General features: G+C 40.5%; 1 protein-coding gene across 1 annotated transcript in view; it reads right to left on the bottom strand.

Moving 5' to 3' along the window:
* Positions 1-1,214: 1,214 nt before the first annotated feature.
* The window catches only part of SLC39A9 (solute carrier family 39 member 9), a 44,446-nt gene continuing 30,854 nt past the window's right edge, over positions 1,215-14,806 (bottom strand). The window contains exons 5-8 of the mRNA XM_065940137.1: positions 8,702-8,770; positions 7,509-7,594; positions 6,870-7,004; positions 1,215-5,120 (exon numbers count right to left, since the gene is read on the bottom strand). Of these exons, the coding sequence (XP_065796209.1) occupies positions 4,890-5,120; positions 6,870-7,004; positions 7,509-7,594; positions 8,702-8,770 (521 nt within the window). The 3' untranslated portion in view covers positions 1,215-4,889. The remainder of the gene's footprint in view (positions 5,121-6,869; positions 7,005-7,508; positions 7,595-8,701; positions 8,771-14,806) is intronic.

Raw genomic sequence — 14,806 nt, 5'->3', positions numbered from 1 at the left:
CAGATGAATTCTTTACCAGCTGAGCCACAAGGGAAGCCCAAGAATACTGGAGTGGGTAATCTTTCCCTTCACCAGTGCATCTTCCCGACTCAGGAATCAAATCAGGGTCTCCTGCATTGCAAGTGGATTCTTTACCAACTGAGCTATCAGGGAAGCCCTGGCCTAACTAAAGAAGACGCTAAAACAAGACTTGGAGGAAAGAAGGAACTGGAGGAGGGGCATTGACACGGGGCAAACGGGGACACAAAGCTGGTTTATTTCCTACATTCTACAAACTACACTGTATGACACAGCTCTAGCTTGTTAAGAAATAGAAATTAACAGAATAATGACTGTTGACTATTTTGACTAAACCCGTATGTATATATACACATCTGTATATATATACAGGTACATAGATACATACATTTTGATCTCAGGGTGATAGGATAAAAGGGCTTTTGAAGATTTCACAACCCACTGCTTAAGGCAAAGGAGGGATGACTTCTTGAGAAAGATGGCAAGAATCATGAGTACTATGTCCTTGAGGCCTATTTTCTTAATCATGAAGAGAGGTTTTCTGGAAGCATGTTAACACTCTGGGTACCTTTGTAACTAGTTGTAGCATGTGATACACATAGAAAGTCAGCACACAGTGGATTAGCAATAATGAAATCTAATGAATAAACAGATAAGTGATACATTTAAATGATACATGGCTATATATGGCCCTTATCAGTATATGTTAAAAACTGAGCTTCAAAAAAAAAACAAAACTGAGCTTCAGTACTACAGAGGGAGAAAATATTTATCAAATTTATAACTTTCACTTCCATTTAAATGTTTCCAGGGTCCACTGTTCATAGTGTCTACATACTCAGATTAGTAACTGTGCCCTTTGAAATGTATCCACTGTGATTGGGATCTACTGGCTTGCGTCTCTTTTCTGGGATTAGATAGGTAACTTCATAAATAATATTTGCTAACAGCAAAGGCAAAGGCAAAAAAAAAAACTGTCAATAAATTGCTGTCTCTGGGTCAGATGGTATACTGAGTCCTTTATCTTCCTTCCACCTTTCTTGCCCTCCTTCCCCAAAGGAGGTTCATATAGATACATCTTTCCACTGCCCCTCAAACCATTTCATTACCTTTTCTGATGTTCGAATGTGGGTCCAGTCTGGTCATCAAACGAAAAAACTGCTGAGAGGATCAAAATAATGAACCACTCACATATGGTATGCACTAATAAAAATTTAATATCATAAAACAAATCAGAAAACAGCAAAAACATTTTTTTTAACCATTCACAATTAAAGTGGAAAGAGACAAAAATTATAAGGCAGCCATCCATGGAATGATTTCATGTTTACAAAGGATCCAGAAAAAGGGGACATTTAAAATCACCGTTTAGGCTACCAAACCAGGGGAACTGCAGTGTTATCCCATGAGATTTCCCACTTAGTAGAAGACGCTATGAGAAAACAGATCAAAGCCAACCTTCTTGTGTTAGGCTGAGCATATCAAGAAAATTCCTAATTGTTGTCTAGCCCTTTCATGCAGGTCATACACTTCCCTCAGGTCTTCTCAGGTGAATCTAGATGTCTCAGGTGCTAAGGGGCTACGTGACTGGTTTTAATTTCATAGCATCTCAAACAGTGCTCTGTGGGTGATGTGGACCACTCTGTGTTCTCGCCTTGCCCGACAGCAGTTTTGGGTGAATCTGGTCATTCTCAGTCCCCCACGGGGCTCAGGGGCCCCAAGGAAGGAACATGCTTTGGGGGCTTGTGCTGCTGACATATGCAGTTCCCGTGTTCAGTACCTGGCTACCATGTATCTGAGGGGCTGGCATGTCCTCCTAGTTCTAATCCTTGAAAAAGAGGAAAACCCAGGCAGTGACACTTAGAAGTAGGCCAGTAAAAAAACACCATTACATTTTCTTCTTTCTACAAAGAACTGACCACTCAAAACAGCCACCTCTCTCATTTCTCTAATGATTCAAAATATAGGAACAGACTTGGCTGTTTTGAATAGGGAAATAAAAAGGTGAAGAGGGAAAGGGAGAACACAGGGCCTCTCTGGTGGTGTTCCAACACCCTACACTCCAGGGCAGAATTCGCCTTTAGAGCTGAAATCTGGCAATAGCGTGCACAGGAAAGCCATCAGACCTGGAAGATGGCTGCTTTGGGGATATGGGAACTGACAAAAGCAATTCACTGGCGAACCAATGAAGGGAATGGAAGAGTATAATTTTCACTTTAATTTGCCATTTAAGAGAGCACTCGACATCTGAAGAAAGTCTATCCGTACCTAGGAAAGGGAGTCAAATCGTAATTAAGATTAACTTTGGTTATGAGGAAGGAAGGACAATGCTTTTCATCATCAATTGCATCTCTTTGGTAGCCAATAATTCCATCTGTAATCACAGCAGCGACTGAAGTACTGCCAAGGTTCCCAAATGTGTGAGAGCATTAAGGCATCCACATCTAAGGAGGCAGTTTTTAACAAGAGGAAAATGGAGCTGAAATGTGCCAATAAGAGACCATCGGTGTGGCCTCTCTGGGACACTGCCCACACAAGTTCTCCCCTACCCCCCAAAGGAAGGAGGCCCCTGCCACACTGCTGAGTACCCTGCTACCCGGAGATGCGTCTGAGCCCTGTAAGGTTAGTATGGCTATTTCTGCCTGCTGACCAGGAGGGAAATGAATGGTTCCTGGGGTAGCAGTTTTAAAATCTGGGACAGCCCACAGCTCTTGAGAGCTGATAGGCCTTGAAAGGTTTGCTTGTTAATGTGGGGTCCAGAGGGGAAGGCCAATTTGAAGGTTAGATGGTTCTGCCCTTGCCAGAGTTCAAGGCCCTACCCGGCAAGATATTCTAGCCCAACTTTTAAGTGTGATGGCAAGGCACTGCAGAAAGAGGCTTTGGCCAGCAGAACAAATTTCTGATCATTGCACAACAATATGATAGAAAAGTGCCACTATTCAAACCAGACCAGACACTAAAATGAGCTATTTATTTAACGAAGTACATTTCTAGGGAGAATCAAGGCAACCATGTCATTTTGAAGGACTGGGTGAAACCCCATGACTCTCTGAAGTCCGAGCTGTTGGCAGGAAAGTCACTTAGACTTTCATGCTGCACCTTCTGTTGGTTTTTATGCTGTTCACAACGGTTCCCAGCCACTATCCAAAGCCAGATCCTGTTTATGCTACTTTGGTCTAGCCAGCAGAGGGCTCACAAGTTCTCTTTCCATAGCTGCTGGCTGACCCAGTGACAAATCTAGGAAGGAAATACAGAAATCCTGGGCATCCTGGTTTACGTGTTATATAAAATGTTTCACAAACTTCTAAATCCAATGCCTTGACAAAAATAGTCTTGGTTCCCACTTTATGAAATGTGCTTTGAAATGGTACAGAAAATCAAAATAAATTAACAATATTATACACTTATTTGATAACACAAGGTTTACAGGGATTTTTGGCAAATATGGACAAATTATCCTAGTTTGCTTACTATTTTTAATATCTCAGTTGGTTAAATTACCAGAATATCAGTGATTGTATCATCTCACATACGAGGAAGTTGACATTTTAAGGGGTTAACAAAGCTGCAATTGACACAAAGGTAACTTCATTGAAAGGAACAGAGAACAGAGACAATATTATCTTTATCATCACAGTTCCAAGAAGAGGTTGTCCTGATGAGAACTTAACTCACACAAATATTAGCATCACCATCAGCAGTAAGCAGCAAATTGTCGGGAGGAAGGGCTGTAGGGAAAAGTTACGGATAAAATATGGGAAAGATGAAGAGACAAAAGACATGATTTTAATAAGCGTTAAATCAACAGGCAAACACCTCCCATTTGTGATACATCTTGACTTTCTTCACTGCTACAGGTGCTTACGTGATGCTGGCCTGGCAGTCCCAAAGGAGCACTGAGTATTTTGCCAGAGGGACTGCTGGTCTACTAAGATAAATACTTAAAGAGACAAAAAAAGGACAAGTAGGTTTTGGTGATCTTTCTTCTAAAAAGGTTACTACAAAGATGTCAGTAACTGTCCAAATTCAGTTAAAATTTAACACCCCTTAATTTCCAAAGATACTTTGGGATCTGACTGTTCTTAGAACAGTCAGAAGGGAAGCCTAGGTTGGTCTGAACCTCCTAGAACTTGGCTCCTCCACTACAAACAGGAGGACTTCAAAAAAAATGTTTTATAAAACACATCACCTCTTTAAAAGCTAGTCCACCTCTGCTGGTCCATCTGATGGAAGGCAGGCTCTCTGTAAAGAGGCACATGCTAAATGGGGTGTTTAAGTCTCCCCAGATGTCCCCTCTTCAACGGATCTCTCAAGTGTAAAGTCAGTTTTCAATGTGTCTTGCCATCATTTTCTTGACTCTAGCCCCAAATGAACTACTTATCTTTAGCATCTAACACAGTGGGCATCAAGACCTTCATTCAAGGCAAGTGGCATAGATGCTAAAGCACCAGTCTTACACGGTGAGAACCATGTTAAAAAATCAATGGATAAAGTGGCAGAGCCTCTAAACTAAGAGATTTAGCTTAATTACAGAATACTGTACTTTCATAATTATTTCATTATGAGTAGGAAGTTCTCCACTTTTCCTTAAAACTAAATTCCATCTTCCCTGAGAATAGGGTTAAGGGAAACATCAAAACTCAAAATGCCAAGGGCCCTTGAAAAGACAACACAACGGAATGTCTGTATCCTTCGCAGTGTGTTGTTTCTACTTGAAAAGCTTTCCGTTACTCCAGGTTTTCATCTCACCTCCCTCCGGGCTCTTCAGGAATACAGGTGGAGATGGGCGAGGTGAGACGGGAGACTGAGGGAGTGAGCGGCTGGTCTCACTGCGTGGCGACCGGCCATGACCGAGGCTGGACCCTCACCAGTTAATGCTGGTGTCCTACTGACAGAACGAGGGGGATGAGGCAACCCAGAACCAGGGCTGCCACCTCCAGGCGGCTGAGACCTCTCCCGCCAGCGGGGTCGGGTTTGTGGCTGTGCCCCAATCCGCCCACCTCAGGGAGGACATGTACTGTGGCAACGTAAAGAAAGGTCCCGGCAGAGAAAAGCATGGCCACTCCAGTGGCATTGACCTCTGAGAGGGCCTCTTTACTGCTCTGTGAAGTAAGAGAAAGAGAGAAGAAAATTAAGTCAAGTAACATGCAGAGTCAGAAAGAAGAATAATTTAAAAATCACTCAATATTCATAACTGGTGTGATTTGGGAAGTGGGGACACCTTGAGATCAGAACAATTCTGTTATTTATGGAAACCTTCCAAATAAGGGTTTAAGACTGTTGGCCAAGTGTGCATGCGTGTTCAGCCGCTTTAGTCATGTCCGACTGTTTGCGACCCTATGGACTGTAGCCTGCCAGGTTCCTCTGTTCATGGGTTTCTTCAGACAATACCGGAATGGGTTGCCATGCCCTCCTCCAGAGGAATCTTCCCAACCCAAGGACTGAACCTGCATCTCCTAAATTGCAGGCGGATTCTTTACCCACTGAACCACTTGGGATTACTTTTACAAACAAACATCAAGATTATTAAGATGGAATCAACAGCATTAATGCAGATATCAAATTTCATACATTCATTTGTTCTACCAATATTAACTAACATCCCATATGCACCAGGCTCTAGGCCAGGGCCTGAGATATAGTGATAACTGAGGTGTAGCACCTGCCCTCACAGAGCCTAGATATATCTCAAAAGCTAATCTTTACACAATTAATTTCCATCTTTTTTTTTTTAATTAAAAAAGTGGCCCAAAATAACAAAAAGAAAAAAAAAAAAAGTGGCCCTACAGACTAAGACAAGTAACTGAAAATTTAAGAACATGCCATAAACATAACCTGTAACTCCGTGCCTCCAAAATTATCATATCTTTTTGTCAAAACTTCTAGAAACTTACATTGATCAATGAAGTGATAAACAGGATAATATTTAAAAGGGAACTATGTATTATTACTCATTGACTAAAAGAAGATAAAGCTCTTCAGGTGAACAATGAGGTGTTAGCAATCCAGATCAGCTAAGCCTAGACTGACAGGAACTTAACCATTCTCTGACCATTTCATTTCTCATGTTCCTTTCAACGCAAGCTCTTCTATATCAAACACGAACTGAATAACACTCAGAAGAATCAGTGATCTTCAGAGAGTGTGGGGGAAAGCCCTAAGTTGGTTTGGTTCTAAGATCTTCCTCTGTCGCCTGCCAACTGATATTTAAGTAAAACGGGGAGGGTTGTTGTTAAGAGCTACAGCCCTAGTGGACAGAATAAGAAGGCACGGGAAGGTCTAACTGGAGCAACAGAGCAGAATGCCTGGGCTCTGATGTGACAAACGACACACGCCACTTCAGGACTGGAGGTATGATCAGTGTAATGACAAAGACCTGGGTACCTAACATGCAGTGATATGAGAGCTGGGAGTACAAGAATCTGAGTCTTAGCTGAACACAGAGATCTCTGCTCATTCCCTACCGCTCTTAAAGCTGCTGCAAGCTCATTACTCACACTTCCTGTGCTCACATTACATACACACTGTTGTGACTTATTATGTACCAGTTAAATATAACTAGCATGTCTGATAAGATTTAAATTGGATTGTTTTAAAGATCACGTATTTGTGCAAATATTTTTGGAACCGATGGGAAAGAAATTTTTTAATTAAATGAATAAGAAAATGTTCTAAATTTATGAAGCAGATTGACTTGGAATTAAGATGTACACTTTGTACAGTACAGGTTTTTAAGCTGAATTTTCTTTTTAGCTTGAGGCAGTAATTGAAAACTTCAACAAAAGAGACCGTAAGTTTTGGTAGATCACAGGAGTTAGATACTCATCCAGACAAGCTTGATTCAGACTCACCTTACTTAGTCCTAAGTACGTCACCATGGACATAACTGGTGCTGCCAGTGCAAAGACGAGCAAGTGCTTTCTGATTCGATTCCGCTCAAGGCCTGCATGCATTAAGAAGGAAACTAGCCCAAAAGCAGCTGGTGCCTGGAAAAGAAAAACTATCCCTTATTACTCTAGAAATCTAGGTTGCTTCTACATGATGAAGTAATGTCATTTGACTAAATTATTATCATATAAGAAAACCAAGTATAACAAACATTAAGTCTGAGCTCTGCCTTTTAGAAATTAATGTTCTAAGCTAGAAAATGTCCCATTTGTGTGTGTGTGTGTGTGTGTGTGTGTGTGAAATAGTTAAGCATAAGAAAGGAAAAATATTTATGAACAAAAATTACCACGAAATACAGAAATCTGTAGAGGACTTAACAGTTTGTGTATATGCCATAAAAAAATAAAATCCCTTCAACTGACAAGTTTAAGAAATGGTAGCAAAAGACCTAGTTTTAAACAGATTTACTCAATTCTCTAAGCTGAACAGCAGTTATGAAAATAACTACAAAAACCTTTCCATTCCAGAAAAACACAAAGACCAAAGAGAAATTTTAATGATAGGTGCAGTCCATAACAAATCTTACACCAAATTTTGCTTACCTTATGTAGCATTATTGCCACAAACACAATTAACTGGACACTAGTTTGTGAAGTAGAAGCTGCTGCTCCCAAAGCAACACCGTCAGCTGAATTCGGAAAAAATGAAACATAAAACACTATAAGTAACAACTATAATAGTGTGGTGGGTGAATGTGTGGGCTTCAGACTCACATAGGGCTGGACCAGGCTCTGGGAAGGTTACCTAAGCTTTCTGAAACTTAGCCTTCTGATTTCTAAACTGGGTTCAATAAAGTACATATTCCTAAGGTTTTCATGAAGTAACATATGTGAAGAGCTTAGCGCAGGTGCTATTTGATATTTAACAGGCCAGTTATTGTTGCTGTTGTTGAAAAAGTATGACGCTCAAAAATCTACTGACTAATCAGTTCAACTGCAATAATAGAAAAAGAAAGGAATTTCAAAGGAGGCATCTCTGCATCTTGCAGGTGAAAAAACAAAGACACCACGACTTCGCATAGATGATTTATACGTAATGAGTAAACACTGGCTGGATGGATGAATTTTTTGTTAGAAAAGCATGCGTTACTATAAAGTTCAGATAACAAGGTGTCAGCTTTCACATGCTATTGTCACTTACAGACCCCTACAACTGGGACTGGTTGTGGTTATGATTCAAAGGTGCTCTCAGTCAGCACTGCTGAGACTTCTGACACTCTACAGCCCACCCCTGCCTCAACTGGCATTCTGGATAGATATTAGGTAGCAGGGCTATTCAGTACAAAAGTGTTCGAGCTCTTGTGCAGATGAGGTCCTAGGGAAAAGGTCAGCAAACTTCTCTTAAAGGGCCAGATAGGAAATATTTTAGCCTTTGTGAGTCATTCGGTCTCTTGCAACTACTCAACTCTACCATTGTTGTGTGAAACTAGCCACAGATTATACGTAAACAAGTGGCCATGGCTATATTCCAATACAACTTTACTTATGGACACTGAAATTTGAATTTCATGTAATTTTCATGTGCCATGAATTATTCTTTATTTTTTCATCCGATTAGAAATATAAAAACCATTCTTAGCTTACAATCCCCTGACACTGAGTATACTGGGGTTCGTGCTCCTGTCGGAGGACTTCATTAAACAACCCCTTCTCCAAAAGGTCAGCCCCAGAGTATTTCCTGTGGGTGGTACCTGTGTGACAGAAAAGAAAGGGGTTCCACCGCAATCTGAACCCACCTGCAGCATGGACGACCAGACCCAGCGTGGTGGTGATTTTGGAATTGCTGGGCCTTGCTGTTTCTGGATCTGAAGTGAAAAACAGGCAAGTCAGCCATGAAGCAACGGGAAACAGAAACTAGTAGAACATTCACCTGGAAGTGGAAGAATTCTCTGAAAGTTGTTTTAGGCAGACTATTATTATTTTCCTTACTATTATCTTTTTCCTTTTGCTTCAAACACTTAGAAACTTCTCCTGTCCTGAAGAGACGGGCAGATGGGAACTCTTGACCCAGCCTTCTCTGAACGGGCACGATGTCACCCTAACTGCCTCACACCCCTTACCATCCCACCTCTCCAAGGAACCGGCTCTGTGGCCTCTGACCACTTCTCTCTAGACCAATCTCATTGTCATTGCCTCCCCTTTCCCCTTCCTCAGCCTCCTGCAACTTTATCTTTATTCTAACATCAAAATGTCTGTCACATTTGCCTTTCTCCATTTTACTGCCACCATCCTAACCTAAATTTTCATCAAACCAAACAAGCTCTTCTCCAACCCCTGAACTAGCAGGAGATCTGGATGTCTCCTCTCACTCTCATTTCTCCCTAACCAAATTCATCCAACATATCCTTGTCAGAATCATCTTCCTAACTCACTACTCTTTTGATGGGTCAGTTAACAAGAATCTGCTACTTTTCAAATTCAATCCAAACTGCTCTATTAAGTAGGTTCTTGAGCTCTACATCAACTGATATCATTGTATTTCTCATCGTATTTCTCCAGTTAAACCAGTTTCTTTAACACCCTGTCCAACATTTTGCCACATTTGCCTTATCATCTATACTCAGGCTCTCCTGTTCTCTCTCCACACTACACACAGACACACATATATTTCCTTCCCTGGAATGTACCATTTGAGAGTATACTACACTTTATACTACTCGTTAACTCTTTACCCTTAGATCCTTCAATGTGTATTTTTGATGGGAAAGCATATTTTCTTACATAATCACAGTAAAGTTATCAAATTCAGTAAATGTCATTGAGATTTTTTCTACTCTCTCTTGCATATTTTATTTTTGTCAATTGCCCAAGAATGACTTTCAGAGCATTTTTCCTTTCCCAGGAAGAATCCAGTCTAGGACTGCATGTTACACTTAGCTGTAACTCTCTCTTTAGTCTCCTTTAATCTGAAACATTTTCTCTGCCTTTGATTTCTGTGACATTGATATCTTGAAGAATACATTCCCCTCCCTGCACCTTTCTTGTTTTTTAAGAGTGATCCCTACTTTTGGATCTGTCTGATGTGTCCTTAGACAAAGCATTCTTGGATGGAATACTACACAGGTGATGCTTCTCAGGCTATCACACCCAGACGCACAGGATGCACACCTATTGCTCACTGGTGGTGTGCATTTTGGACTACATCTTGGACACTGTAAGCATTATTTTGTGGATACTATGGATTCTATTACATTCCTCCAAAGAATGTTGATTTCTTTTTTGCTTTGCTTTAAAGTAACCTGATTTGGCTCAAACTGCAAATTCTGTCTTCTGGGCAGCTACCTAAGTCTCAGTTTAGTTCTTTCATCTTTAGCGGACCTGCCTGGAGCCTGCCCAAGAAAGCATGGTTCAGGGCTTAGCCAGAGACTTGGGTAGTTTATACACAGAATTTAGCGCTGACTTTCTCTGTCTGTCTCCTTTCTAAGATTCTCCTCTCACTCTGCAGTGACTGTAGTTACCTTGAACTCTGTCCTCTTTAGGCCAGAAAGACTCTTCTATCAGTTGGCTACCCCATAGGAACCGACTGCTAAAAGCAGTGAAACAGGAACTAAAAGCTGTAAAAATCGGTTCCCAGTGTAGACTCCCTTCCAGAATTTGCCTCCTTTAGGTGATTCTCCAGTGTCTTCAGACAGTGGGTTTTCAAAACTGTCTAAAGTTTATAGTTACCTGCAGAGGGGTTGATCTAGTAGGAACTTTCTGCACACACTGAAGCAAAGTATCAGTGACATTAATCTTGATCATCTGATCAAGGTGTTGTCTGATTTCTTCATTTAGTTACTTTTTCCCCCCTTTGCGACTAATAAGCAAATCAAAACATACCCCCTTGATCTAACATTCCTTGACGATTCTGGCCTGAGCCTATTTTTACTAGAAAGGTTGCAAAAATGTCCAATTCCAACTGCTTCCATGTTTACCAGTTGGTATTTAGCGTTCTGCTGAAAGTAAATGCCCTTCCCTCTTTTATCTTTCTCTCATGTGGATGTGCACATTGACTCCCATTTTTTTTTAATGCTTTATTGCTTTTTTAATTTTTTTATGCTTTATTGCTGTTCTTAATCATCTCGGTGGACAAACTGTCCGAGATCTGGCCAACGGATGCCCCTTCAAGCTGGTTCCTATATTCTGTGACGTTCCCATCTTTTTCCTTCATATATATTTTGAGCACTAGATATTTCAAGCTCATTTTACACTTACCCTGACCCATCCTAGAATCAGTCATTTCTTTGAAGGGCCCTGATATGCTCATTGCCAGTGGGGTGTCTACTTCTAGGCCCTCTCTACACACACAGCTATGACATACACCCATGTATATTTAAACACACATGTATATATGTACACATACACATACACGTTTTCGAAATCATGATTCCAATAGCTCCAATTCCAATCCACCCTGGCAGGGGTTCTTTCTTGCTTTCCCTCATTCCCTGTTTGCATGTCCCTTCTTCCTCAGTGAGGGCTCTGGTTTCACCAACAGCGGCACATCTACTCATTTACTCAGCCTTGTAACATATCCAAAATAGTTTCAGAGCACTTTTGCCCACACCATTACAAAAGACAAAGCCTACTAAAAAGAGTCCAGCATTGCTTATATGTCTTCCGCAACTCTACCCACTACTAAAGGTATATAGCCAAATAACTACACTCATGAATTACTTGAATTTGTTTTTTCTAAGTCCCTTTCAGTGTGATTGTGTTATTCATTTGATGTATAGTTCATCTGTTTGAGTTAGCTCCCCCACCCCTTGTTGACTTCATTTTATATTTTGAATATGGAAACATTAACATATTTCCAAAAGTTAAAACTGTATCAAAAAGGCATGCCCAGGGAAGTGTCATGCCCTTTCTTAAAACCTTTCTACCCTATCCCACAACTGCCCCCACTCCTACAAGTAATCAACTTTGGTTTCTAGTTGATTCTTATGCCTCTTTTTTGTAAAGATAAGCAAATATATACATGTTTCCTTATTTCTCCTTCTTTCTTACACAAATATATGATAGACAGTACTTTATTTTTGCTTCCCCCCCCCCCCCCCCGCAACTTAACAATATTTCCTGGAAATCTCTCCCCCTTGGTTGACAGAGATTGGATTCCTTACTTTATTTCATTTCTACAGAGAACTCAATTACATAGACACATCATACTTCACTCAGTTAGTCTGCATGACTGGACACTGAAGTGGTCTTACGATGACAAACAATGCTGCATTGATTAATCTTGTGCATATGTATCTTCACACTGAAGCTGAATTATCAGAACAGATTCCTAGAAGTGGGATTTTTAGCTTGAAGGGTAAACTCCCCTCCACAGGGACTGTACCACTACGAACATCCACAGCAACAGATGAGAGTGCCTATAGCATCACAGCTTTACCAACAGAATATATGTTGTCAAGGTTTTGAATTTGTGACTATCTGACAGGTGAGAAATGGCCTCTTGGTGGAACTTTTGATTTGCATTTTTCTTATTTTAAATGCAGGGGACATCTTTTCATATATTTAAAGACTATTTTTACTTCTTTTCATGAACTATTTGTTCATGTCTTTGGCCAGCTTTTCTACATTTTTTTTTGTAGATCAAGATTGTTAACCTGGGGTCTAATAGGAGAACACGGGGAGAAGGCAGGGGTGTCTATGACCTTAAATTGAAAAAAAAAAAAAAAGCATTTTTATTTTTACTAACCTTTAACTGAACTTTCAGTTCAGTTCAGTCGCTCAGTCGTGTCCGACTCTTTGCGACCCCATGAACTGCAGCACGCCAGGCCTCCCTGTCCATCACTAGCTCCCGGAGTTCACCTAAACCCATGTCCATCAAGTTGGTAATGCCATCCAACCATCTCATCTTCTGTCATCCCCTTCTCCTCCTGCCCTCAATCTTTCCCAGCATTAAGGTCTTTTCAAAGGAGCCAGCTCTTCGCATCGAGTGGCCAAAGTATTGGAGTTTCAGCTTTAACATCAATCCTTCCAATGAATATTCAGGACGGATCTCCTTCAGGATGGACTGGCTGGATCTCTTTGCAGTCCAAGGGACTTTCAAGAGTCTTCTCCAACACCACAGTTCAAAAGCATCAGCTTTTCAGAGCTCAGCTTTCTTTATAGTCCAACTCTCACATCCATACATGACTACTGGAAAAACCATAGCTTTGACTAGACGGACTTTGTTGGCAAAGTAATGTCTCTACTTTTTAATATGCTGTCTAGGTTGGTCATAACTTTCCATTCAAGGAGTAAGCGTCTTTTAATTTCATGGCTGCAATCACCATCTGTATTGATTTTGGAGCCAGAAAAATAAAGTCAGCCACTGTTTCCCCATCTGTTTGCATTTCCTTTTGTCATAAATATAGACAATAAGCCACAAGTAATAATTAGCACTACCTTTACCAATAGAAATCAGATAATTTCATATTATTTTACAGTCATTCTAAGATACCTTCATATTATCACTCATCACTACTTTAAATTAAGGGCTTATAGAAGTACTGTTTACAGAATGCAGATGACACCACCCTTATGGGAGAAAGTGAAGAGGAACTAAAGAACCTCTTGATGAAAGTGAAAGAGGAGAGTGAAAAAGCTGGCTTAAAACTCAACATTCAGAAAACTAAGATCATGGCATCTGGTTCCATCACTTCATGGCAAGTAGATGGGGAAACAATGAAAACCATGACAGACTTTATTTTCTTGGGCTCCAAAATCACTGCAGATGGTGACTGCAGCCATGAAATTAAAAGACGCTTGCTCCTTAGAAGAAAAGCTATGACAAACCTAGATAGCACATTAAAAAGCAGAGACATTACTTTGCCAACAAAGGTCTGTCTAGTCAAAGCTATAATTTTTCCCATAGTAATGTACGATTGTGAGAGTTGGACCATAGAGAAGGCTGAGCGTGGAAGAATTAATGCTTTTGAACTGTGGGGTTGGAGAAGACTCTTGCGAGTCCCTTGGACTGCAAGGAGATCAAACCAGTCTATCCTAAAAGAAATCAGTCCTGAATATTCATTGGAAGGACTGATGCTAAAGTTGAAGTTCCAATACTTTGGCCACCTGATGTGAAGAATTAACTCATTGGAAAAGTCCCTGAAGATGGGAAACATCGAAGGCAGGAGGAGAAGGAGATGACAGAGGATAAAATGTTTGGATGGCAACACTGATCAATGGACATGAGTTTGAGCAAGTTCCAGGAGTTGGTGATGGACAGGGAATCCTGGTGTGCTGCAGTCCATGGGGTCACAAAGAGTTGGGACACAACTGAGCAACTGAACTCAACTGCAAAGTTCTGCCACACTGCTTGATCACAGTCTTCCTGTCTGCAAATGCTCATGTGATGGAGCTGGGTAACTGTGAGGCAAATCTGTACCTACCGTCATTTAGCCACCAAACAGTAGAAGTCATGGGATCTCTCACTGAGGAACAAGATAGCTATGTTTTCTAGTAGTTTCTATCTGTAAAATTCTCTGTCAATATATTTAAAAAGAAATATCTATAAATTCTCATGTCTATTATAACCCTTTTAAATTTATTTGTATCACAATGGTATTAAAGGTGTATCATGGCTTAGAATCCTTTTTTATTTAATACAAATCCATATCAAAGATGTTGATTTAACCAAAGATGAATTCATTGCTCTCAAGACAAAAAAGTTACTATGACTGGAATTGATTTTAAAAGTCTTGGAAAATTCTAGGTGTCTTTGAAAGAAGTTTATCTTTCCCTGGAAAGCAAGCTACAAATGTGTTTAAGTGTATCTGTAATAATGTATCTTTGTGAATCAGGCTCTTCTACACTAATAACCATCAGAACAAAAACCCAAATCAACTGGATGTTCAACTTGACAATCTGTT

Source organism: Muntiacus reevesi, chromosome 7 (assembly GCF_963930625.1).
Source record: "Muntiacus reevesi chromosome 7, mMunRee1.1, whole genome shotgun sequence".
Lineage (NCBI taxonomy): Eukaryota > Metazoa > Chordata > Mammalia > Artiodactyla > Cervidae > Muntiacus > Muntiacus reevesi.
This window is presented reverse-complemented; position numbering and strand designations above follow the sequence as displayed.